Source organism: Pseudopipra pipra, chromosome 4, assembly GCF_036250125.1.
Source record: "Pseudopipra pipra isolate bDixPip1 chromosome 4, bDixPip1.hap1, whole genome shotgun sequence".
NCBI classification, from domain to species: Eukaryota; Metazoa; Chordata; class Aves; order Passeriformes; family Pipridae; genus Pseudopipra; species Pseudopipra pipra.
In genome coordinates this window covers 2,575,311-2,600,057 of record NC_087552.1, presented here as the reverse complement: position 1 = coordinate 2,600,057, position 24,747 = coordinate 2,575,311, and the positions used below count along the sequence as shown (strand labels likewise).

The 24,747-nt window shown below is 46.0% G+C and overlaps 1 protein-coding gene across 45 annotated transcripts in view; it reads right to left on the bottom strand.

Moving 5' to 3' along the window:
* ANK2 (ankyrin 2) overlaps positions 1–24,747 on the bottom strand; it is a 281,285-nt gene that overhangs the window by 146,574 nt on the left and 109,964 nt on the right. For 4 of the 45 annotated variants that reach the window (XM_064653821.1, XM_064653818.1, XM_064653795.1 and 1 more), the window contains exon 1: positions 4,558–4,972. The exons of 38 other annotated variants lie outside the window; for them this stretch is intronic. In XM_064653821.1, coding sequence (XP_064509891.1) covers positions 4,558–4,680 — 123 coding nt within the window. In that variant the 5' untranslated portion in view covers positions 4,681–4,972. Of the gene's footprint in view, positions 1–4,557; positions 4,997–24,747 lie in introns of those variants that run through there. 3 more of the 45 variants (XM_064653772.1, XM_064653779.1, XM_064653794.1) reach the window with 3 other exon arrangements.

Sequence of the window (24,747 nt, the reverse complement as noted above, 5' to 3'; positions counted from 1 at the left end):
TTACAAGGAAGCAAACAGTGGGATATTATTTTGATGCCCAGAAACATCTATGTAAGGAAAACCTAAGTTTGAGAAACGGGAGGTAAACGCTCAAAGAGCACCAGGAACTGGCACCTCCTACACAAACACTCCATCAAAAAACACCAAAAAGGTTTTTTTTTTTTCATAGCTGGAGAGACATTTGAAACATCTAGAAATCCCAGTGAGGCACAGAGGTGTTTGCCAAGGCACGGAACACAACACTGCTTGGTGCTAAAGGAAGAACAGCGGGTTAAAGCTGCAATGAATCTTGGAAGCTCCCATACACACAGGTCAGGCAGTGAGAGACTTGCTCTGCCTTCCTTAGCCTGATATAAACTCCAGGATGATCCTGCAGCAGGTTCACACCAGGTGAGATAGTTTGGTATCCATGAACCAACACAGGAGGGACCAAGAGCAAAGAACTACAGCTCCACGTGACTTCCTCCTCCTTAGGATGCCTTTTTCCAGCATGCCCAAACTCATTAATCCCTCTCCTTCCTCACTGAACTCTGGCCCTTTCCAAACTTTTTTAAAATACTAAATCAATACCCACTTAGCTGCTATTAAGAGAGCAGAGCTCAAACTCTTTTCTCGTAACTGGTGGTAAAAGGTAACAGCCACCAGCTTACCACGTTTGTAACACAGAAAAGTTAGTTTTCTTTGGCAGCAAAATCCATTTTTATAACAGCTTTTTTTACTTTGGGATTTTATTTTACTTGGGTTTTCTAAAATCTTTCCAACACTTGTCACATGGAGAGACAGGAGGCTCTGTCTGCTTTTGAAAACTACTTTAGACAGGGAAAAGCAAGTGTGTGTTACACAGAGCCAGGGGCAAGGCAGCTGGATTCCCAGGCTGTAATTCCAGCTTTGCTGCTGACTCAGTGAGTGACCACGGCATAATCACACCAGCTCCCCTCTCCTCACTCCCCAGAGGATGAGCCACAGTCAGCTCTCTCAAAAGACACAAAAGGCACGTGGAGCTGGGCCTTACATTTAGGTTTAATGGGATTAAGCACACCTGAATTTTGCTAAAATTTCCACACTTAAACTGCTCAACTCCTCTGTTAGTACCTGGCTTTTAACAGGTACATTTGGGTATCCACACAACTATTCAGATGGTTGGGCGGGTTTTTTGGTTAAATACATGTGTTTGCATCCACGTTGCAAGAAAAGATTCCCTGCAGGAAAGGGAAAATTTCCCCTTGGATGCAAGATGAACAGAGCTGCCTCTTCTCAACCGGTTTTTAAAACCAACTGAGTCAACCTCAAAAAGAACAAAGGAGAAGGGCTTCAGCATGCAGGTCCCTTTTCCCAAGTTTTGGGTGTGGAATAATTCTGCTCATCTTTAAAGAACTACTAAGGAGGGTAAAAAGAGATCATCTGAGCAAGATTGCTGCTGGTGCCGGGCCTGTTCCCAGCCCTGCCGGTGGCCAGAGCTGTTCCGGCCCGGAGCTACGTCAGGCAGCAGACGTGATGACATTTAGGAACATTCTGGTCCTCCCCAAGCAGCACAGAAGCTGCAGCCACCGTTTGTGGTGCTGCTGCCAAGACAGGTGATGATCACACTGCAAAACATCACGAAGCAAAACACTCAGGAGAAGAGGCAGAGCCACAAAGGGCCCACACCCTGCAGCATTCCTGGGAGCCTGGAGAAGCATGAGATGATAGCAATAGATGCCAAACATCCTGGCAGAGCAGAAAAGATAAAGCCCTGGCCTTTCATTATCCTCTTTTGCATAATCAGGATGTTCCAGGGACAGGGAACAAGTTTCCATCCCAAAGCCAAAGGAGCGCTCCGTGCACACAGCAAGTAGGGGTAACATGGCGTGTATCCAACTGAGGGTTTGGAAAGACAGCCCACCACACCTGACATACTCCCGCTCTCACTATCCTTCTCCAAACAAAATGGATCTCCATTGCACTGAAAATCCACTCACTGCAATGCAAGGGCTTTCAAAATAGTCACAAAGCTGGGACCATATTCCCCCTATTGCATAAAGAGCTGAAGTGCTGAGAACAACCAAAAAAATATCCATTTGCATTTTGCCCCTCACGGACCCACACCCATAATTTGTTCCCAGTCTCCCTTTTCCAAGGAAGCCAACAAAAGCTGGGAGGGCTCTGCACCTACTAGGAGATAATTCCATTTCACAGTAGAACAATGTACTGTTTTTAAGGAACTTAAGTGACATATTTATAAACACATATATCTCAGTGGTATAAATCTCACTTAAACTGCTGACTAAATAAAAACATTCTATTATGTACACAACATCTATTGTATATTTGGGTTGTTCTGTGTACATGATGGGCGTGTACACATATCCATGCACCTGATCTGCTGGGCTGGGCACAGCAGCAGCACGTATGCACAGAGACACAAACTCATCCCTTTGCCGCTGTGCGTCTCCCTGCAGCAGGAGCAAGAGGGAAAAGCCCAGCCTGACCCACCCCCAACCACGGGGAGGCAAGTTTAGGGTGCAGCCAGGCACTTGTTTATGTAACAGCGAGGTACAGCCGCAGTAGAAGGGAGCCAGGAGCAGGGGCTGAATATTAAAAAGGGAGAAACGTGCCCAACGCCGAGGTCTTCTCCCTGTTTTCTGAGCAATGACCACTGGAGATCCCTGGATCTGAAAATCTGATTAGGAGCCTGCATCACCACACATGATTGCTAACACGGATGCGGCCTGAGCCTGCCTGCTTGCAGCTCTCTGGGAAAAGAGAGAGCAGAAGGAGCAGTATTAATTCTGCCCAGCTTTAATTAAAGTAGTCAAAAAGGTATCTGAATCAAACACATTGCCAAAATCGGATTTGTGAAAAAATCAGGAAAAACAACGCACAGTGTGATGAAGTAACTGAGGTGGGTGCTGGGCAAACACGGAAAAAGCCCTTCCAGCAAGGACACCCACACATGAAATACATCTTTTAAAAAAAAAAAAAAAAATAGGGTTGTTTTGCAGAGGATTCCACAATCAAAAATGTAATCACAGAAACTACCTTATGCTGCAGTGTCCCATTTAAGGGATTAGGAGAGTAATCACAATCTGCCCCAAGCAGCTCTGCCCAGCATCCAGGCACTGCATACATTGGAAATGACATTCCTGTTTTGATAAAGAGAATTGGGATGTGACTTAATGAACTCTGCCAAAGTGAGTCTTTGGAAAGTCACGGAGATCACACCCAAAGGTCCCAAAGGCATCAAACGACCTCAGTCGTTTTATTGAAGCCCTGCAGTTCAGAATATAAAAATCCACAAGACTGAATGTAAAAATCAATTCAAAATTTCCAGGTATGCCAAGGGAGCAGATGGCTTCTGAATCCTAGAGATCTGCCAAAAGGATCTGTAAATTCAAATGTTACATGGCTGGATTCTGTGTTTTTCTTTTCACAGAGATCTGTGATTGCATGCAACATAGCAGAAAGGGGGGGAAATAAAAAAAGGACAGATTTTATCTTCTGATATTCTTCCTTCTGAGAAATTTATAAAGAATGGATACAAACATGGTGTCAGGGAAGGAGTTAATGCATGTGACAAGCTAGAGATTCCAGAGATGGGAGGAAAGAAACAGCAATGAGGAGGCATTAACACAGGCACTCCCAATGTAACACAGTCCTAAAGCTAAGCCTCACAGAACCTTCAGGTTTTAATATTTTCTCCACTATTTCATATTTTTTGCATCCTTGGAAATTATATATATCTGGCAAACAAATCACCTCTATTGATTTTTTTGTTCTTCTTTATTTTTTTTACCCTGTGGCAATGGGAGTTGTCAGTCCCTGTTCTTAACACAGAAGGAAAACAACAGTTAATTAGAAATCAGGAGAAATCTCCCCAAAATCCGAGCCACCTAAACAGAGACGCCTTAAGAGAATCAGAGCCTGCCAACCCGACAGATTGCAGACCTGTGTGCCAGGCCCTACCCCGACAATGCACCTGCAGTGTGCAGAGTAAATACACTGAATCACCAGCCCAGAATCCACCAGTGACACCCAAAAACTGCATCACGGCTCGGCTGAGGCGCCCAGCACCCCAAGACAGGTCCTACACACAGCCCCGAGCACTGCTGGGGACGTGGGAAGGGGGACTGAACATAAGAAACGGGGGGAAATGCTGTCGGGAAATAGAGAAATGCACCTTCACGCTGCAGAACACAAGCACAGCCACCTCCCTCCCTGACAACTCCTTCAGATCAGCTGGAGGCTTGGAACACCTGGCTGGGAAGGATGGGAGGCAGCTCCAGCTCTTCGGGGGATGCAGGGAAGGCGGCAGTGCTGGCGTGCCATCTTTCTGGGCAGGATTCCTGGGTGGCTCTGGGCTGCCATGGCTGGCAGCACTTTAATCTCACTGCAGATGGGCTGAGTCCACAGCGGGGGCTCCAGAGGGATGGGAAGGGATGCAAAAGGGAAACGTGATGGGAAAGGTTCGGGAAATGAAGGGCAGAGCGCTACACATGGCAACAAACACCTGCGAAGTGCTGCAGAGAGGGAGGAAGGGCGGGGGAGAAAAGGAGAAGGGGGCTGGATTCCCCCTCATACCTTGCGCTTCCGATCAGCCCTAGAGATTTTCCGCTGCCTTTTCCTTTCCTTCTCAAGGTTTCTCTCCCTCTCCTCGAGTTCAGACTCTCGAACTTTTTTAATGGAAGCGGCTGCGTGAGCCATTTTGGCGAGGCAAAGCCCAGCTCCAAGGAAGCCGTTCCCACCACACGCAGATATCCAGGTGATTTATTTTTTTTTTTTCCCCCCGCAAAGGACACTGGCTGCGAGCCAAAACTTCACGGCGTAATCCACTCTTGCTCCTCCGGCACCCCAGGAAAGGTCACGGCTCCGCTCCAGCCTCTGCAGCACCCATGGCTCGGGAGCAAGGGAGCCACGACGTGCCAAAGTGCCCGCAGCCACAAACACAGACGGCCAGGGAGCAGCTGGAATAACCTCCTAGCAGCCTGAAAGCCCTTCGGCGTGGCTGCGGCTGCAGGAGAAGGCGGGCTTCAGGCTCAGCCAGGGAAGATGGATTAGGAAAAAAAAAAAAAAAAAAAAAGGAAAAGGAAACGAAAAAACCGGCCGTTAAACACACATCAGCGAAGTGGGAAGGTCTTTCGGGATTCCACCGGAGAGAGGCTGCGTCTTCTGGCTGGGAGGAAGGCTCCGCTTCAGCATCACCGGCAGCTGGGGGAGGGGGCAGCTCCCGTCAGCTTCTCACATCGCCTTTACGCAGGGTGAGAAGAAAATGGTGCAGTCTGACTTAGGGGCTTGATGCCGCCGCCGCCACCGCCTGTGCCGGAGCCCGGCGAGAGCCCTTGCGCTCCTCCCGATCTCCCCCCTGGCCGCCGAGCCGGTGGACGGGAAGGCGAGAGGATGCTGCGGCGGGCTGGGAGAGGCCAGGCTCGGGCTGCTCACCTGCAGGCAGCGCGGAGAGCCGCCGGGGAAGGGCTGGCAGAGCTCAAGCAAGCGCTCCTTGTGCCTCCCCGCAGCCACGTGAGGCCGCATCAGGAGAGCTGCATTCAGCGGCGAGGAGGGGGAAGCACCGCCGAGGGGAAGAGAACACCACCGAGGGCGCTGCTCGTTGTTATTCCACCCAAAAAGCCGCGCTGAGGATGGAGAACAACTACAGCCGTGGACCAACAAAGGCAGCAACAACATGTTGTTACTTAGTCTCCTCCCCCTCCCAAATAACATCTGGGTTTGGGACACTGATTTCTAGCGTTAATAGCAGAGACAGACGGGTCCGTGTTATTCCCTCATTGCTTATCCCCCTGCTGAAGCAGCACATCAAAGTTCTGCTCCCTCCTCCCAGGGTAACTGTTACCACTATTAGCATCAAGCATTTATTCACCAAAATAGGATGTGGGTAGATAAAAAGAGCCTTTCCATTAGTCACTGGCTGATCACATTCCAGCTCCCTCCAACACCACTGCTCTGGCCTCTTCCAGGCAGGTCCTGAGGAAGAAAGGTGGGTTGCCACACTCAGAGCTGTTTGCATCCCCAGTTTGGCCACCCCAGAGACACAGGGACATGGAAGCTCACTGACAGCAGCACAAAAACCCACCAAAGACACAACTCCCTTAGCCAGGTTTCCCTCTGCACCCTTGACTTCAGGCTGAATTTTACTGAAGGCCCCTAAAAGAGGGCACCATGGATTTCTCTGTAACACAGCACCTCCACACCAGTGACACACATCCTGGGAGCCCTTCATGTGACAGCAGCTCATGGAGCAGCCCCAATCCCCACCTCACCTTAACTGGGGAACCCACAGAACTTGGTTTCAGTTCACATGGACCAGGACCATTTATTATCACCATGGAACTAATCCTCATTGATGACTTCTCTTGGTACTACAAGGTTTCACTTTGACAATCTCACAGACCACATTTTCATAAGGGTATGTCTGTGGAAACTACCAAGCACTATAAAAGCATCTTTAAAACAGGGATCTATTTTGTGTTTGTGCCAGTGACCTGTGCATTGTGCACTGAGTCAAAAATACACTTCTCTACTCGAAGGAGGCATGGGAAGAAGCAGGGCAGGGAGTGCCTGCCAAGCTTTTTCTGGCTCCTCTGTACGTCCAGGCTGGTTTTCTCCCAGTTGTTCCCATTTGTGAGAAACTGGGCTACACAGAGCTAATGGCTGAAACACAAGCAGGAGCTGCAGCAACAGCCACCAGCAAAGTGAGACAGGTGGAAGCAGCTACAGGGATAAAATAAAGGGGAAAACTGGAATCTTTAAGGACTGTGGCACACCTTGTCCTCTTAATGTTGTATGATCCTCACTTGCAATCCAGAAATGAACAGCTGTTAGTCTACAACTCGACCTTCCTGATACCTTCCCAACCTTTTGGTAAGATTTTAAACAGGAAATATGAAAATAAGACCAACTTCCAGGTCACCACACTTAAAAATCCTTGCCTTAGGATTTCCCTAGATTACAGTTCAAGGCATCCTTCAGCCACTAAATGCTTAAATCCTGATAACAAGATGCACATAGTAAGGTTTGATACACAGGAGGGCTGAGAGCGGTCATGATTATTAAACAATTTTATCTTCTGATGATTGATATGTGCAGGTTCATCAGCTCAGTATGAAACAGTTACTCTTTCAGAAAACTCGCTTAGAAGTTAAAAAAGGACTTGATGCACTTTGTAACCCAGGTTACACCAGAGAAAAACATCAGACACTGGAACTGAACAACTGGTGCCAAGTAAGACAAAATGAAATAGCAAATATTCTTCATAAGATTATTGGTAAAGAAGAACTTCAAGTCAGTTCACTATTATGTCCCATAAACATTTTGTCCCTAACCTCAAAGAGACATAAAAATATTTCACCATTGTGTGGCAAAAAAAATAAGTGACTTTCAATAGGTTATTTTGGAAAGAACGTCTCCAGTCTGGGGAGAAGAACATGAAGTGTGTATCAATGTTTGCCACAGTTTATGTCCCTGCAGGAAAGGAGTGTTCTGTTCTAAGACAGATTTTCCTAAAAAAAAGTAGAAGAGGGCTTGTCATCGCATTGCGCATTTAGATCTTAACAAAGAGAAATCCTTCTGCACGTATCAGTCTGAAAATTACATTTTCAAGCAAAAATGGAGCCTGAGCAATCTCCCCCTAAACATAGAAAACGTATTGTGGAGCTGGTACCTCAGAAAAGCAGAATATCCAGCGATGCTGCCACAAATGGTGTGTGGGAGGGGAGTGGGAGAGTGGGCAGATGCACAATAACACAAGAAGAACACAGAGCCAGAAAAAGGGTGGGTTTTCTCTGAAAAGCATGTGTCATCACTAGCTCTGAATGTAGAAATAGAGAACTCGTGAGATCCAACAAATTCCCCACTTGGGATAATGAAGCTTGTAAGACTCCAACCTCCAGGTTTTGCTCTCCAACCTGCCCCAGCAGCTGAGACAATGAACTCCTGCACTGCAGTGCTGCAAGAGCCACAGCTCTCATCAGCACTGGGCTTTTTACCTGCCAGCTTTCAGGTGGACAGGCATGATTTGCTGAGCAAATCAGCATTTTCAGTCTGTAAAAACCCAGTGGATGAGAACCAAGAGTAAGTGAGTACAAGAGGAGAGGATGTAAACAAGTGATCATCTCCCCTGAAGCACATCCACTAACAGGGGTCCATCTCACAGAGATGAGCCCCTCTCTGCATCAATCATGTGGGCAGTGCAAAAACAAAGTTAAAACCAAGCCTAGAAGCCACACCAAGAAAATGCCACTCAAATCTCTTCCCAAAGGTACAAAAAAAAAAAAAAAAAAGAAAAAAAAAAGAAGGAGGCGGTGATGGAGTGGGAAAAGCCTCTCATGCTTTGAAGCCAGAAGGGAGACTGTTCTTTCCAGTTCTAAGATCTAGTACATTCAGGAAACAGCCTGGAAATCAAAAGTGATTTCAAACAGATCAAAAGGAGAAAGAGCTGTCTCAGGCAGTAGTTTTTTCCCTGGGGAACTCAACTTTTTGCCAGGTGTTGTAGAAAACCCTTCTGGACAAGGCAGATCCCAATTCTGTGAGTTGGGCTCCTCCCAAGTGATGCACAGCCATACTTTTATGTGACACCCAGCAGGTACATCCACCAGGTAGTTCACAAATATACAACCACCACCTCTGTCCCTACCAACTGTGCACTGGTTTAAAATTTACCTCCTTGCTGGGAGGGTAACAATGTACTTAATTCAACTACTTTAAATTATTCATCTGGATTGTGCATATCAGTACATTCAGCCATTTCAGTATCTACAGAACTGTATATTCCTAGAAAAGCAGCAAAATAATTGTTTCAGAAAGTAAAAGCAAACAATGGAAGCATAGGCTACAGTTACAAATTGCCTCCTGTCTCACTCATTGTTTAATCCATACTCTTATTTATTAGTCACACACAGTAGCAATTGTCCTAATTCTAGAGGTACAATAACCCTGGAACTGAGTTACCAATCACACACCCAATACTGGGTAGGTTTCATTTTATATTCTCCGAGAGAAAAAGTATCAAGTTTTAAAAAAAGAAAAGCTCTACACTCTCTCATTCTTATGTTACCATGTGGAGACAACATGTTCCTGAAAGTTCCAAGCTGGAAATCAGTGTCATTGAACTGGTACCAAAAAGATGACACATAAAACTGTGTTCTGGCTTTTTTGTGTACCTTGACTATATCTGTTTTACTAACTGAAAAGCAGCAGTACAAAACAAGAAACGAAAAAGGGCAAGTTGAGGTACAAATAGACCTAAATCAGACCAGTCTTAACATCTTTTCTGTTACACCACCTGGATATAAGTCACAGCACTGACACTTGAGTGGTCAGCACTAAAAACATACTTCAGATGCAGTAATACTTGCAATCCCACACCCTCCCTTGCACAGCAAGTTTCTGTTTCAAACATAGTCAGTTCAACACTGACTAACTTTAAATGCAATTAATAATTACCCAGGGAAAAAAAAAGATATTGCTTAGCTACCTTCATCTTGGGAGAGTTACTGAAAACATTAGTCTGCTCTTATAAAATTAATTTTTCCATATTATGGGTGAAGAAAAAGACATAATACGTTCCTAGGAACATAAGAGCAATCACTGTGGGATGAGACCAAAGTCTTCTGGCTTCAACAGTGGCCAAAAATCAGATATTTAGCAAAGTGTAGAAAAGGACAAACATGGCTGATAATTTCAAGTATTCTCCCAGCTTCTGGTCACTTCAGACTGCTGGGCACCTGTGCCAGGCATTTCCCTTTACACAGCCATCCTTTCTGAACACCAAGAACAGGGTGTAGAAAGGCCCTTCAGACACCGATGCCTTTGGTTCAAAGAAATATCCCAATTAGGAGGTTAAGACACCCAAGCTGGCAATTCAAGAAGCATATTTATTTCATCAGAACCCTAAATAAACTAGAGATAGATTATTTCTGGCAAGAGGGCCCATCCTGTGGTTTTTCCAAAGCCTGCTAAAGTTGCATTAACTCCCAGTATCGCTCCACTTATAGTAGTTTTCATATTGATTGAAAATATTGACGTCACATTGCATTTTAACTCGGTCAAACAGGGCCCCTCCCAATAGCTCACTGAGGGCTAATTTTATTGATTTCAGTGGACTTCAGAACAGGACCTTGATCTTTTAATTCACCAGTGAAATGTGCCTTCTCATCTTCCTTCCTGCCCTGCCCGCTTTCATCTTTCATTATTGTGTTCTCATCTCATGAAGTCGTTAAAGCCAAGGAGGAGCAGAGGGATCATCCTGAAGGTGCTGCAGACCTGCCAGGTCCGCCTCCCAAGGTGCACACTGTGTTCCTCAGGCTCCCTCCTCGCACTCCCTCATCCCTGCCCTTACACCTGCTGGATCTGCTGAGGAGGGGCAGGGTCTCACCTTCTGAAGGTGCTGTTTGTCTCTGCTCTGCTGACAACCCAGGGAAGATCACCCACAGTCAAGAGCAGGGGAGTTTGCTGGGCTCTGCACTAGCACTGCTGCTCCCCAGCTACCATCTGGTGTCATGGACAAGTGGTCCAACAGCCTAAGGGAACAATTCTCTAATCCTGGCTCCTTCTCTAATCCTGAGACAGAGCACGTTTCAAGCTTAAGGGTAATTATCTGGGAAAATTCACAAAAAGCAAGTTATACCCTGAAAAGCACTGCCACACATTCCACTTGTGTCCCTGATGGATCTATCCCACCACTTGCTACTTATAAGTCCTATTCCTTGTCTTCCCAAAAACCAGGGGAGCCTTGCCTATGAGCTGCCTGGGGAGTCAGAAGGAGTGCTCTTCATTCTAACCCCACTGACCTACGTGCTGTAAGAGTTCATTCCACTCAGAAAGGATCCTGTTACCCTCACGTGGGCTGGACTACAGTGCTGGATGGTGTGTAACCCATTTAACAGGAGCATCTGTTGATCTGGAAGCACAGTTTTGTTCTCCCAAAGCCAACAGGGCGATGTAAATAAAAATAACTTCACAAATTGCAACGATGTGAAAAATAATTATGCCTGGGCAGCAAGAGCTTACAACAGGAAAACTGCCTTGTTTGCCACTGCGTTGGAAGCTGTAAACCAGCGTGACCCAGATCTCACCCACTTTAAATCCTTTCAGTTGCAGCCTAGATGCTGCACATAATCAGCTCTGCTTAAGCATCCTTGTTACGTGTAAAAGTGTCCCTGCACTTCAGTGCAGCACCGGGTCACACGGGTTCACATTTCAATGGGCCTGATCTACCTTCTACTCCCAGTTTACAAGTCCACAGTGATCAAAACAAAGGCTCGAGCAATCGCCACTTACACAAATGTTATTGTAGGGGATTTGCATATGTAACAGCCTGTGACACACACCCCCCCACGATATTAACTAGTAAAAAGGGAGTTTAAAGGGATACCAAAAAGGGATCCTAACACAATATTATGGATAACTATTCACATGACATTGGTTAGTAAAAGGGGAAAATACTATGGATACTAATAAACGGGTATTAAAGGGACACTAAAAGATATTAAAGCTTTTCTTTCTTGGTTGCTTCCTATCACTAAACTGTGCCTAACCCCACAGACAGGCCAGGGCTGTCAGGATCTGCAGCAGCTGGTCGGTGCCCATCCCTTAGCGGGCGTCCCCGCAGAGCAACACAGGCTCGGTGGCAGGATGAGGATCCCTCAGCTCAGCAGTCCTGACAGCCCATTTGATCAGCTCCACATTACACCACGTAGGGCCAGGACGTAGTGTAAGGTGGGGCCTGAATGGCAGCCAAACACCGCCTGATCATTGCCTAATTAATGGCAACTGTCTGTGTGTGCCCTACTTGTAGGGCAAGGGGCCAGCGACCCCTGCCCACATCATCTTCCTCTCACCATCATCTTTCTCACCCCTATGGATGACCCCTACCATTGTCTTTAAAGCACATCTTCCCACTGCTTATAACAAGAGAACACCTGTCTGCTACTCATTTATAAAAGCAGAGGATAAAATTTAATATTAAGGATTCTTAAAGAGGTCTCAGAGACTATTTTTAGATACTCCCCAAATTAGTAACCATGTTAAACACATTAACATATCAGACCCTTTTTCTAAGCTAGGTGCTTTTCACTGTTTCCTTTACTTTTGGAATCCCTTTCCTCAGCCAAACAACTTCAGTGGTCTCAGTGCCTGACCAAACCAGTCCAGACGTAGCGCTGTTCCCTACTGAATGCTGCATGCACAGCCAAACAGTGCCTTTAGCGGGGCTTTTTTTGGCAAGGACACCAAGAGGACGTAAGGAATTTACTACAGAGCGAATCCCAAGCTTTGTGCTCCCCCGGGCATCCTGGGCAGAGGTGTCTCGGTGCCTTTGGGGGACCCCCCGGGGCAGCGGCGGGAGCTCAGGACTCTGGAGAGCGCCCAGAACCCCGGAGAGCTCCCGGGAGGGCGGGAGATGCACCGGGCGGGCACGGAACGCCAAGAGCGCAAAACTGAGGAGTCGGGAACAGCTCGGGACGCGTCCTGGTCCCCCCTCTGTGCCCGCTGAAAATGCAGGTTTCAAAATCCAGGCAAGCCAGAGCTGCTTCCTGTGGCACAAGGCTTATTCCTGTTGGAAACACGGAGGGAAGTGAAGCACTGCCAGTGTTGTGTTTCCCAGAGGGAGTGCCTGGGGAATGGATGGCAAACGATCCCCCTCTCCTGGTCAAGTAATGCCAAGGCAGCCATGAGTTCACATTTCATAGAATCACAGAGTTGGAAAGGACCTTAAAACTCATGCAGTCCCACCCCCTGCCATGAGCAGGGACACCTCCCATTAGCCCAGGTTGCTCTGAGCTCCATCCCACCTGGCATTCAACATTTCCAGGGATGGGGCAGCCACAGCTTCTCTGGGCAACCTGTGCCAGGGCCTCCCCATCCTCACAGGGAAGAATTTCTTCCTAATATCTGCTCTGCTCCAAACCTACCCTTTTATCAGTTTAAAACCATTTCCCCTTGTTCTAGCCCTATGTGCTCTTGTCCAAATTCCCTCTCCAGCTCTCTTGGAGCCCCTGTAGACACTGGAAGGGGCTCTAAGGTTTTCCTGAAGCCTTCTCTTCTCTAGGCTGAACAATCCCAACTCTCTGAACCTGTCTCCATAGCAGAGGTGCTCCACCTCCTGAACAACTTCACAGCCCTCCCATGTGCCTGCTCCAACAGGTCCATGTCCTTCCCTTGCTGGGATCCTCAGAGCTGGATGCAGTGCTCCAGGTGGGGTCTCACAACAGAGGAGCATAGGGAGAGAATCACCTGCCCTGACCTGCTGGACACAATTCTGATGCAGCTAAAGCATCAAACCAGCCCGAGCACAAAGTTTTGGGATGGCTAAAACACAGCCCTGCTCTAGGGTAAGACAGAACAAGATGTAAATCCTTGTATATCAATCACATCACTGAACTCCTTGGTGGCCCAAGGACACAGACTGTCAGGGAATTTCTACAGGAAGCACCTGAGAAGATCCAAAGACCCCTGAGGCAGCAGAAATAAAGAAGCAGTCTCCTTATGTGACAGACAAAAGCCAAAAAGCCAGGTCTGAACACCAAACCCAGCAACAGGCCATGGGCCTCTGACCAGGGTCTAGGGGCACTGCCTGAGAGCCCCCCTTCCCTCATGAGCTGGTCTTGGACTAATTGTCGACATTCCACACTAAACATCTGCCAGATGACCTTTCAAAAGCATGTTATAACCTATTACAAATACCTTTTCTAAATCATATCAATTTTAAAAGTCATTTTTGAGTCAGCTAAATACATAGATTCCTTGGAAATCATGGGAGATGTTAGCTCACTGTCCTTTTAGAACTTAAAAAAATAATGTAGGTCTCACTTTCAAAACACTAGGGTTTTTTTCTTTGTCTGTCTAAGAGTAATACTGTAGCACAATTTTAAATTTGTTAGCTTCCAGATCTGTGTTTATGGAATCATATAACTAGAAACGCCTCACAGACACACACAAAAGGGCATATTTGATGCACATCATTTTCTTTCACTGTGAACTCAGTGGGTAAAAGAGCTTGACCATACCAGGACACCTTCAGTTATGTGAAACAAAGCATTCCCCGGAATCAAGGGATGTGTCTGACACACAGAAAAGCAGATATTACCATGGATTTGTTCCTGAAGTGCTTTCAATTCCCATTAATTCCTGTGGAAGATGAGCATGAAGAATTTGTCTTCTCATACAACTAACAGGAAATGGTCCCAATTCATGGGACAAAGGCAGTGCTCTGTCCAGATTAATCATCATTTTCACTTGAAAAGCGCTATCTTTCTAGCAGGAATAATTCCTGAAAAACACTTTGTGACTTCTGGGGAGCCTTGGGAACAAAGACCTTACAAAGGGGAGCTGTCTGAACCACTTTCCCAAACAACCTCTCGCCATTATGGAGATTTGAAAATGCATTGCAGACATCCATTACCCAAAACACATCCTTGCAAAAACGGAGCTGTAGCCTGACATGGGAGTCTTGCTGAAACCCAGCTGAGCTCGTCTAATGATGCCCCTTGACTGTCACTACACACTCAGGGATTTAACATTTCACCAAGACAGCAGCATTAAAAAGGATGAATAAAAAAAGGATGAATAAAGATTGTGGCAATTCCCCGTTTCCTCTCCCTTGTTCTGGAGGTCACCAATGATATGCCCCCACCTGGAAATCAGAGTGATTGTGCTTAAGGTGGCAGTGAACCAGGGTGAGAAAGGACCAGAAACATTTCTGCACAGATCTAAGCAAAGCTGCCAGAGCAGCTCAAATTTGAGCTGGACATCTCAGTTGGTATATCCATAGCAAAAGGGCAGATGATTTATTCACAGGGGTTAAGGCTGTGCTCTGCACTGGGAAGGGATAAAGGCAGCAAATAGAGACTTAATATTAAAAAGGAGGGCAAAAAGAACTGTAAATGTCTTGGTCTGCACCAGAGGCATACTTCATCCCAGGCTTTCCCTCAATTTACCATCCTTAAGCTCTTGCAAAGAGCAAAACAAGCTTCTCTCCACAACAACCAGCACTGGATTACAGGGAATGTTTTAATTCCGCTCTGCCCAGTTCATGCTCCCGGAGCACCTGTGAGCAGCATGTGGAACAGAGGTAATCCTTCCTCCTGCTCACAGAGCTGCCACACTGAGAACTCCTTTCAAGGCAGGGAATTCCTTTTAAGACACCCAGGATCCTCTGATGGCACTAACAATTACACAGGATGAGGTTCACAGCAGGAGTTAGCTGGCCTGTGTGGAAGAGGCAGAAGCTGGACTTTCCAGCAAGGGATAATGAAGACAAACACTTCAGCACATCACTGGGGACGTGAGAAACCTAGATCTGAAATCCCAGGTGTCCTATCCTCTCAATGAATGAATGGCCCAATTAAAACACTACTATTTATGTAAAGTAGAACAACTCCAAAAAAAGGAGGAACAGACTAGTCCGGCACTAATATATTCATTTGGGACTTCAGACAGCTCTCTGAATCCAAAATCTCTAAGCAAAGCCTTAACCACCACTCTTTTGACACAGATTTGGAATGGAGCAGGCTGTCAAAGCACCAAGTCAGCCAACACATCTGCATGACAGAGCACGCTGCTCAGCTGGAAAAGTGGGAAAGGCACCTCAGCACCTTGTGCCCCATCTTTTACCTGGGTTAATTTGTAGCCTTGTGCTCTCATCTTCCCTAGTCTGTCTTGGTGCTGGCTTGAAGGTCACTGCATTGTCCACCATTCCATAACACACAGACATCCTGAGACATCATCTTCTCCGTATTGAAGGAAATACCTGCAAACTTTTCAAAAATCCTAACCAGAACAATGGATTCTCATCTCCATAACTGCAACCAGCCAGCAAACACGATCCACCAGTCTCTTCCCTCTCTTTTCTTTGAGGACACAAGGATGCACAGCAGAGGGCTTTCTAAATGAAAATCAGTCTTTAATTCAACATCTGAAGAGAGGGAAGGAGTGGCAGAGAGGAACTGTTATGTACTGCCTGTAAGGACATGGCACCCCCCTACAAGGATAAAGGAGCAAGGCTGAGCCTGGGAAGGGGGAAGAACAGTCTGCTTAATGCTGTCTTTTTATTTCCCAGTAATAAATCAATTTTTTTCCCCCAAGCAGAGTGTGTTGCCAACGCTGGTGCCACAGGGTGGCACTGCAGCCCCGGCTGTCCTCAGCAGCCTCAGATCTCCATGCTGGCACAGTCTAAGGAAAAGCACAGGTGCCAACATTTCAGTCTGTCTTGAACTGCAATCACAGACTTTTATACACTTAATAGTATTAAGGAGCTTAATATAATTCAGGGGAACAAAACGTTTTCCACTGGGCAACTGGTTTTTACTGCTTGAAATAAAAAGTAAACTAGTTTTCCACTAATCTCGGTGAAGGGTCCCTTCCAGATTGCCTACTCCAAGGGCAGTGAAATGACAGTTCTGCTGGCCTGAAGCTCTGCTACAACTGCTCTGATCCCATCCCTCTCCTCCCATAACCCTGGCACACAGGTGCTCCCAGCAAAGGCTCTCTGTTCGCTTTCTCCCACCATGGAAAGAGCAGGGTGCCTCCTGCTTTTTTTGCACCACAATTACCTCTCCCATTTCTCCAAATCTGTTACTGTGTCATGGTTTAACACACTGAGGAGGTTACATCAGACAGCCTGGGGCGTACCTTCACACAATAATCAGTTTGCCCAGGAGAGAGAGAACAGCACCTGGTCAGCAGAAACGCACTTGGGATTTAATGCTCCCTTTCAACACACAGGAAGGGCAAATCTCCCACTTTCAAAAGCCAAACGTATTCCTTTTAGCCATCAACACAGGTGCCTCGGTGTTTTCCACAAGCTCATCATCCCCCCGAGGCAGAAAAGCAAACTGTGCCCGGTGAGGACAGAGGAGTAACCTTTGCAAAGTCTCCTGCTGGCTCGTGCTCTGTGTGATCTCAGACGAGCTGCTGCTGTGCAGTCATGTGCAAGGAAGCTGTTTCTGAATTAATCACACACCAAACTGCATGTGTGTGCAGCAGTAGTTGCTTCAGCTGCTGTTTTGTACAGGAGAGCACAAAAAAACCCCACCTGATTATTAGTTTCTTCACCCCACTTCATTTACTGGTGCTGTTTTAACCCGTTCCTGCGCTGGGGAAAAGGAATTTCTGCGACAAAGAACAGGATTCTACATGTGGTCTCGCCTCCTGCAGCATCTCAAACTGAGAGGTGTGTCCTTAACCTTGCACCACACAGAAATGTAGCCAAGGTGAGAGGTGTGGGGGAAGAGACAGCTGGTAGCCTGGAAGAAGAGTGAGGGGGCTGTGGAAGAAAACAGGCTGTGGTATGAGACAGGAAAGTATGCTAAATCCTTTTCATTTCTAGGAGCATGAAGAGGCACATCTACAGCTGGTTTTATTCTGTGATCTTGCCATCATTACAAGCTCAAATAAGGAAATTAACCCCTGAGATCTGGGAGCTGAATCCTGAGGATTCACTGTAAAAAAATGAGAGCGATGAGGCTCCCACTTAAAACCTAAAAAATTCCTAATTGAGACCATAATCTTTATTCAACCCCATTACACACATGTACTGTGAGACAGTCTGTAATTAAGGATCACATACTATATATATATTCACGAGACCTCTGCCCCCTGCAGTGAGCAGGCCCAGGCAGCACACACTTAAGACACAGAGCTTTGAGCACTTATTTTCTCCTTGATGCTCGATGGGTGGCAGAAGCACTTTCATTCTGCACGATAAACCTGATTGCTGAAGATTAAATTATTAATTCCCTCACAGGCCTTTCTGTAGTTCTGTTAAATATATATATATGTATCTGTAATAAGTACTAATGCATTTATTTTCAAGAACAGCTCTGCAAAACGAAAGGGACTTAATCTTCAATTTACAAGGCCAAAGGAATCCTCTCATTTTGGCTGCACCAACCAGGAACGCTTTGAATCTTATTTTTCAGGATATAGATGCAACACATAACGTTTGTATTCCAAAAGTGGCATTTCTGTTGGCTTCATCTGCTATAATGGTGCTTTATATTTGTACAGGTAGACCAGAAATCACGAGCCAACCTGTCAAATGAGGGGACACCTAACTGTTGGCTGTCCTTGAAAACCTGAGTTTTCCCACGTGAGCAGCACCACGTAGGAAAACTTTAAGGGAGAACAAAGGCCAAGCCCACGTCTCCAGGGCAAGGCTCTGTTTCCTAAATGGCCAGCTCTGCTCCCTTTCCCATGATCCCACATCTTAGACATCCCATTTCCAACACAGTCCAAGCAAGAACATCTCCCTCCCCTGACTCTTAAAATCAGATGTGTGAAAATCATATATACCATGGAAAAACAGAGCACAGCTCTGTCACCAGAGTGATGCACAGGGGAACACACGCCTTATTTCTGGCACTTCCTCATCTTTAAGCATAACTGTCCTCAGACCTGCTCCTGGGAATGTCTGGATGCTCACAAACACTCTCACACCTGACACACAGTGTCAGGCTCCTGTGTCACCAGCGGTGTCACCGTTTGTACCCGCACACAGGCTGCACCCCAAGCACTGCTGAAACATGGAATGGGATGAGACAGCTATAAAAAAAAAAACACATGGAAAGGGAATAACCTCCCATCAGCAAGCACTGAACATAATGCCAGCTTCTTGCCTGCCTTCTAAAAAAGCCCCTGGACCAAAGGATCATCTGTTGACACCTCCTTACTCCTTCTGGCAGCCAGTCTCATCTTCCCTCTTCTGCCCTGCCTTATCCTTGCCACGTAGCTGTATTTCCCCACGCCCCTTTTGCTTCCACAGAGTCCCTGTCCTGTCCTCCCCAGCAGATTTCTGCCGGATCCACCTCCAGGTGGCAGTCGGTATTCTGTAGGAAGCCAGAAGGCTCGGCAGCAAGGCTGCTTAGGCTCATCCCTCCTGAATTCCGACACCTTCCCTCCTCCCGGCAGCAGGGCCCGGGGAGGGCACCCGGGGACCCGCAGCGCGGCTGCCGCGGTGCAAATACAACGGGAAAAAAGGGGAAGCGTGTCACTGCCGTCGGTCCCAGCAGATGGGGTCAGCAGAGACCCCAGTGCCGCCTGCCGTGCGCATTCCCCGCCCCCGATCCCACGGCATCATTACCGGCGGGGGGCGAGGATCGCATCTCCACCGCCGAGAGCCACGGTCCCCATGGCAACGGAGCCGGGCAGGAAAACACCCCTGCACAGGCTCTGGATTGACACGGGATGAGCCAGTGAGCTCTGGAGCATTCCCAGGCTCAAAGGACCTGCACGACGAACGCTTTGCTCCATCAGCGTGCCACGCTCCTGCAAATTTTGCAACTGTGCCTCTCGCAGCATGGGATGAGCAACAAACACGGGAAGGAGGCAAGGAGGGACCGTGGTCCAGAAGCTGGAGAGGGAGCAGACACTTGCAGGGTGTTTCTGGCTCATCTGCCGGTTTTCTATTTTTCCTCCAGGCAAAACATACTGAAATTCTGTAAAAACGTGTAGAGTACTACATTCTCTGTGGTTCTGCCCACCCCCCTGGTAACTTGAGCAGATAAACACGTCTACAAAAGTAAGAAACCTCTGAGAGCAGATGTGTGATTCTATAAATGCACACGGATAAAAATAGAAAGCCAAAGTTCCACACACCTACCACCACGCAGATTAACTTTTTTTTTTTAGCACAAACCTCCACTTTCCACCACTATTTTTTTCCCATACTCTCCAAACTGGGGGAAGAAAGCGTTTTTCCCCCTCTGTCCTCACCATCCAGGACATTCCAGCAGCTACTGTAACACCTACACAGCACAACAAACTGGCTACATTTCTTCTCTCCCTTTGCTTTGCCAACTTTCTCATAAATAGTCTGAGTTTCTGTGTAACTGTACTACTGAAATACCATAAAACAAATTGTTTCTTTGATACTGAATAACAACACTATTTTTTTTTCCCCCTGACAAAAGCCATGCAGTTCCTGGACAACTTCCTGTATAAATATACACTCATTTAAAATGTTGCTGCAGTCTGGATTCGCTTGCCTTAAATAATGAGAAAATTATTTTGTTTCTTTACCCACAGAGGTTTCTGTCTCTCTCTACCCACACACAGACATCTGTATATATACTTACTTAAAGACTTGGCTAAATAATCACTGACTAGAATAAAAAAGGAGACTGAAATACCCAATCCTGCAAAAGTCTCAAGAGCAAGACAGTTGGGGTACAGGGCTGCTATAAAGCACAATAGATAAGTCAGCTTATTTCTAATTGACCCAGGACTCAATCTGTAAGAAAATGACTTCTTGCAGCTTTACCAGCTCTATTAAACTCTATTTCTACAGAAGCCTGTGGTAACAAGAGTCTTAAAACGCATTAGTAAATTATAATTAGGGATTTCTTATCTCTTTTACATGCTTACAAATTAAAATCCAACTAAGTCAAAGAAAGGCTTCCATTGACTTATAGAAGGCTTTGGAGAAGGTCTGTAATTTCTACTGATGCTGACAGGAATTGTGTTCATAAAGGAAAAACGACAAGCTGATGCTTTGCCAAGGAGAAAAACCACCAAGAACGTGTGGGGAATTCCTGGTGAATATTGTTTTGTGTACCAGGAGAGCAGGTGGAAGGAAGACAGCAAAGAGTGAGGAGAAAACCGTATTTCACGGGGATTAGGAGCTCACAGAGATCAATCCCAAAGCAGCAGGTCAGGCACAGCCACATCACTCACCTGTGCTCTGAATAATCTGCCCAGAACAGTTGGCTGATGGTGAATGTTTCTTAGTACACACACACATACACACACCCCACCTAAGCTTACTTACCTTAAATATTAATGCAAGGACACCTACTCACAACTCTGGTGACCTCAGCCTTAGAGTCTCGTGGCTTAATTCTTCAGAGCAAAAAGAGCAAGACTTAAATTTAGCAAATAAAATTAAATGAATCCTTTTCCCCGTGACAACAGTTTTCCCCAACTGTGATAGACTGCAGGGCCCAGCACTGTGACAACTAATTAGGCTCTAGCACTTGGTTTCTGTAGGATTTCTGTGCAGTTCTGCCTTGTGACTGGACACAAGTTATTTTACTTCTGTATTTAGTTTTGTATTTTTCTTTTAAATCTCAGAAATACACATACACCATTGAGAAATAAATAAGAAATAATTAAAACCCAACTGCCTGCATCTTCAAGCTCCGTGCATTCTTCTTACCTTATGCTTTTTCTAAGAACCACACAGAACCTTAAAATACCTTTTAAAATTAGTGTTCTAGACACATCTTATACACTCTCTAAGTCCCACATTTATTTTGTATTGTATCCCTAGCAACAGGTGTGAGAACATTTTAGTTAATTCATAAAAAACCCTAATGTACAGGAATATTTTGTAGCAGGATACTGAGCTAACAATCCATGGAGGTGAAGTGTGTGGGGGATGTTCAAAATCCATGTCCCTCTCTGGGGACACAATTCACTGCTGGGTCCTGGGCTCTTCTCTCAGTAGTCAACAGCTCTTGAAACTCCTACACAAATCAAAAAGTCATAGAACAGTTTGGGTTGAAAGGGATTTTAAAGGTCATCCAGTCCAATTCCACTGCACTGAGCATCATTTCCTCTAATGCAAAGTCAAATACCTTTAGAACTTGCCTGAGCTTCTACTCTGAATTGTGCTCAAATCATTTATTCCATTCAGCAAAAATTAAACATATTGATTCCCCCATACCAAGGGCAAATATACATAAAAAAGGCTAATAATCCATTACAGTAAACAACCTATTGGTGCTTGTCCCAGACACCAGGAGCCTTACAAACTAACAACTCCATATCCAGGCACGGACAGAAATAAGCACTTCTCAAAACAGAACCCAAAATAATTGGCTTCCTACCCCTGCCTCCAGTCTGACACTTGCAGTGAAGCCAGAAAAGCCATCTCAGCTGTGAGGATTTTGGTGCTTGGGATGGGGATTTGCATCCTGTGAGCAATCAGATCATCAAATTACAAACTCAGGAGTGTTTTAGGTAACTTTCAGTGCAAACGCTTCTCTGTGCTTATAAAAAATTCCCAGTCAAAACTTTTTCAGCTGGATAATGGCTTGCCAAAACAACAGACTTAATGAGGCATCATAGCAGATGACGAAAATATCTATTTCCCCCTGAAAAAGTTGCTTTTGCTTAGAGATGGGGAGGGAAAAAAAAAAAAAAAACAAGAAAGAGAAACAAGTACAGCATAAAAAATCCCTTCCACCCTGCTGAAACTATCACTTTCAACAACAGCAATCACTGCCAGGCAGGACTCAAAATTAATGAGGAACCTGGGGATGGGGGGGAAAAAAATCCCCCAAGCTAAAACTATATTTGGATGGTAATCTGCAGCAGTCTGCACTGGGGTATAAACAGGCACCCAACGTGGCAGTCAGGTTATGTGCAGGCTGATTAACCTGCTCCAGGTTACCTGCTTTGATGTTTTACCTCAGGGCATCTCTAGAAATAAGCCCCAAGCACTGTTCCCACACTTTTCCAAAGAATTACCTTGCAAGAAACTTGCATTGTGGACACTGATGCTTGTGGCTCCAGCAAACGTGACCAGACATCCTGTGTTTTCAAGTGCAAAATACAGCTATTTTTTGTGTTTATCACACAATTAAGATACTGATACATATATATGACTTACACACATATATCTAACATTACAAATAAGATTCCAAGGTGAAGATGCATCTCCAGGTAGCTCCAGAGCAGGAGCACATTTGTAAACGTTACAGCCTGAGCGACTGTCACCGGAGTGACGTGTTTTTTGCTTTATTTTAAAATCACACTGCACCAAAGGTCAGCCCTCCCTTATCACCTGACGTGGAGCTGCTGGACAAGCCAAAGGAATCCTGCTGACTAGAACTTGGTGAGGACCTGTCCTTGGAAGTGCTCCTACAGCAGAAGGAATGTGGCAATTAGGAGGGTTTCTCTCTCTGTAATTTCATTCCTCTGTCAGACCCATTTGGTCATTTCAGACAAACCATCCATCGTCACTGGTAACACCCAAATGATCCAAAATTTGGCCAATCTGTTCCACGAGGCTGAATAGCCTTCCCTGAAAGACTGGGCTAATTACTATAATCCCCAGCAGTGTTACTGAGGTGGCAAAATCTCAAGGGCCTGGATCTGGTGAGGATGGAGTGACAACAGGCTTAGGGACAAAGTCTCTTTGTGTTGATAAACTGGGTGTGCTCAGTCCCAGCAGCTGTAACTAATATTTATTTCCTTTGTTTTTCCCTCTTTTTCTTCTATTCACATGATACAAACACCAGCAGCAGTCAAAAAGGTTGCTAACCAAGCTGTGGAAAGCACAGCTACAATTCAAAAGCAATAAAATACAGCAAAGGTGGAGTTTTGTGTTAACAAAATTTGAGAATTGGTGATCTGATGTTCTGACCTGTACACATCAGTGATTTGTACCAAAGTTCTAGAACTAAGGAAAAAAAGGGGAGGGGAAAGGATAAGTCAAGCTCTGCCACAGGCCACCCAGGGCAGTGGTGGAATCACTGTAAAGTCCCAGATTGGTTTGGGTTGGAACCAAGGGACCTTAATGCTCATCCAGCCATTGGCAGGGACACCTTCTACTATCCCACTTTGTTCCAAGTCCTGTCCAACCCAGCCTTGGACATTGCCAGGGATGGGGCAGCCACAGCTCCTCCGGGCAACCTCTCCCTGGCAGGATGTAAAAGGTGTGCAGATGTGGCACTTGGGGACATGGCTAAGTGGTGGCCTTGGCAATGCTAGGGAAATAGTTGCACTCAATGATCTCAGAGGGCTTTTCCATCCTAAATGACTCCATGATTCTATGACTTTTGCACCAAGTGCAGGTAACAGCAAAGAATAAAGAGCTTTTGACCGGTCAGTCAAAATTTTGACGCCCAGAAAACCCCTGAAAAACCTGTTAAAGCAGTCCAATTGTAAGGATTTTTGAGCAAGGCTCTGCTGACCTACCTAGGAATACTTCTGCCCTCTGAAATCCCAAGTACATGGTGACAGTGACAGACCTGCTCTGTCTGAGTGTCCACTGGGCCCCCCAGTGACACCTGCGTGGCTCAGCAAAACCGGGACTGCAAACGGCTCCCTGCTGACTGGATGGCAGGAAAAATTGGATAACCTTCACAAAACTACCCAGAGGACTTCCAGAACAATGGAGCAGCCCTGACATAAAGGGAATAATGATCACAGGAGCAGCCAAAGTGAATTTGTTAGGAACTAATCACGTCAAATAAATGGCAGGGCTTGGGGTGGTTTTATTCTAATAAGCCTTTCAAATGGACCTGCATAAGCAAACTGGTATGGAACCAATGGAGATAAAAGGACAAAAATAAGGCTGTTTCCTAATAAAATATAGAAAACCATTCTTTGCTGGGTATCTCTGACCCATGAATGCTGGAGATGAGACACTGGATTTATAAAAATTCCAGGAGCTTGAAATGTAAAACACAGGTGGGGAGGTCCCTCACCCAGAGGAGGAGGGGCTGGAATCAGCTCTGCCCTACTCATCACACTGCCCAAAAGCTGGTTTCAGCTTCAAAAATCAGAACTGGGAAAAATTAGACCAAAAAAAAAAAAAGTTTAAAGCAAGCCCACATCAATGAACAATTCTACCCATCTGGGTGGAGTTTTCATGGTTTTCTGCCAGCAGAGATGATACAGAAACGTGGCTCTGCACTGACAGACTTGCAACATTCTTCAGCTCTAATTGGTGGTGTTCATGCAGTCAGCTACTAATTGCATTAGTTGTTATTTCCAACACAAATACAGAACACAGATATCTCCTTACCCCATTTG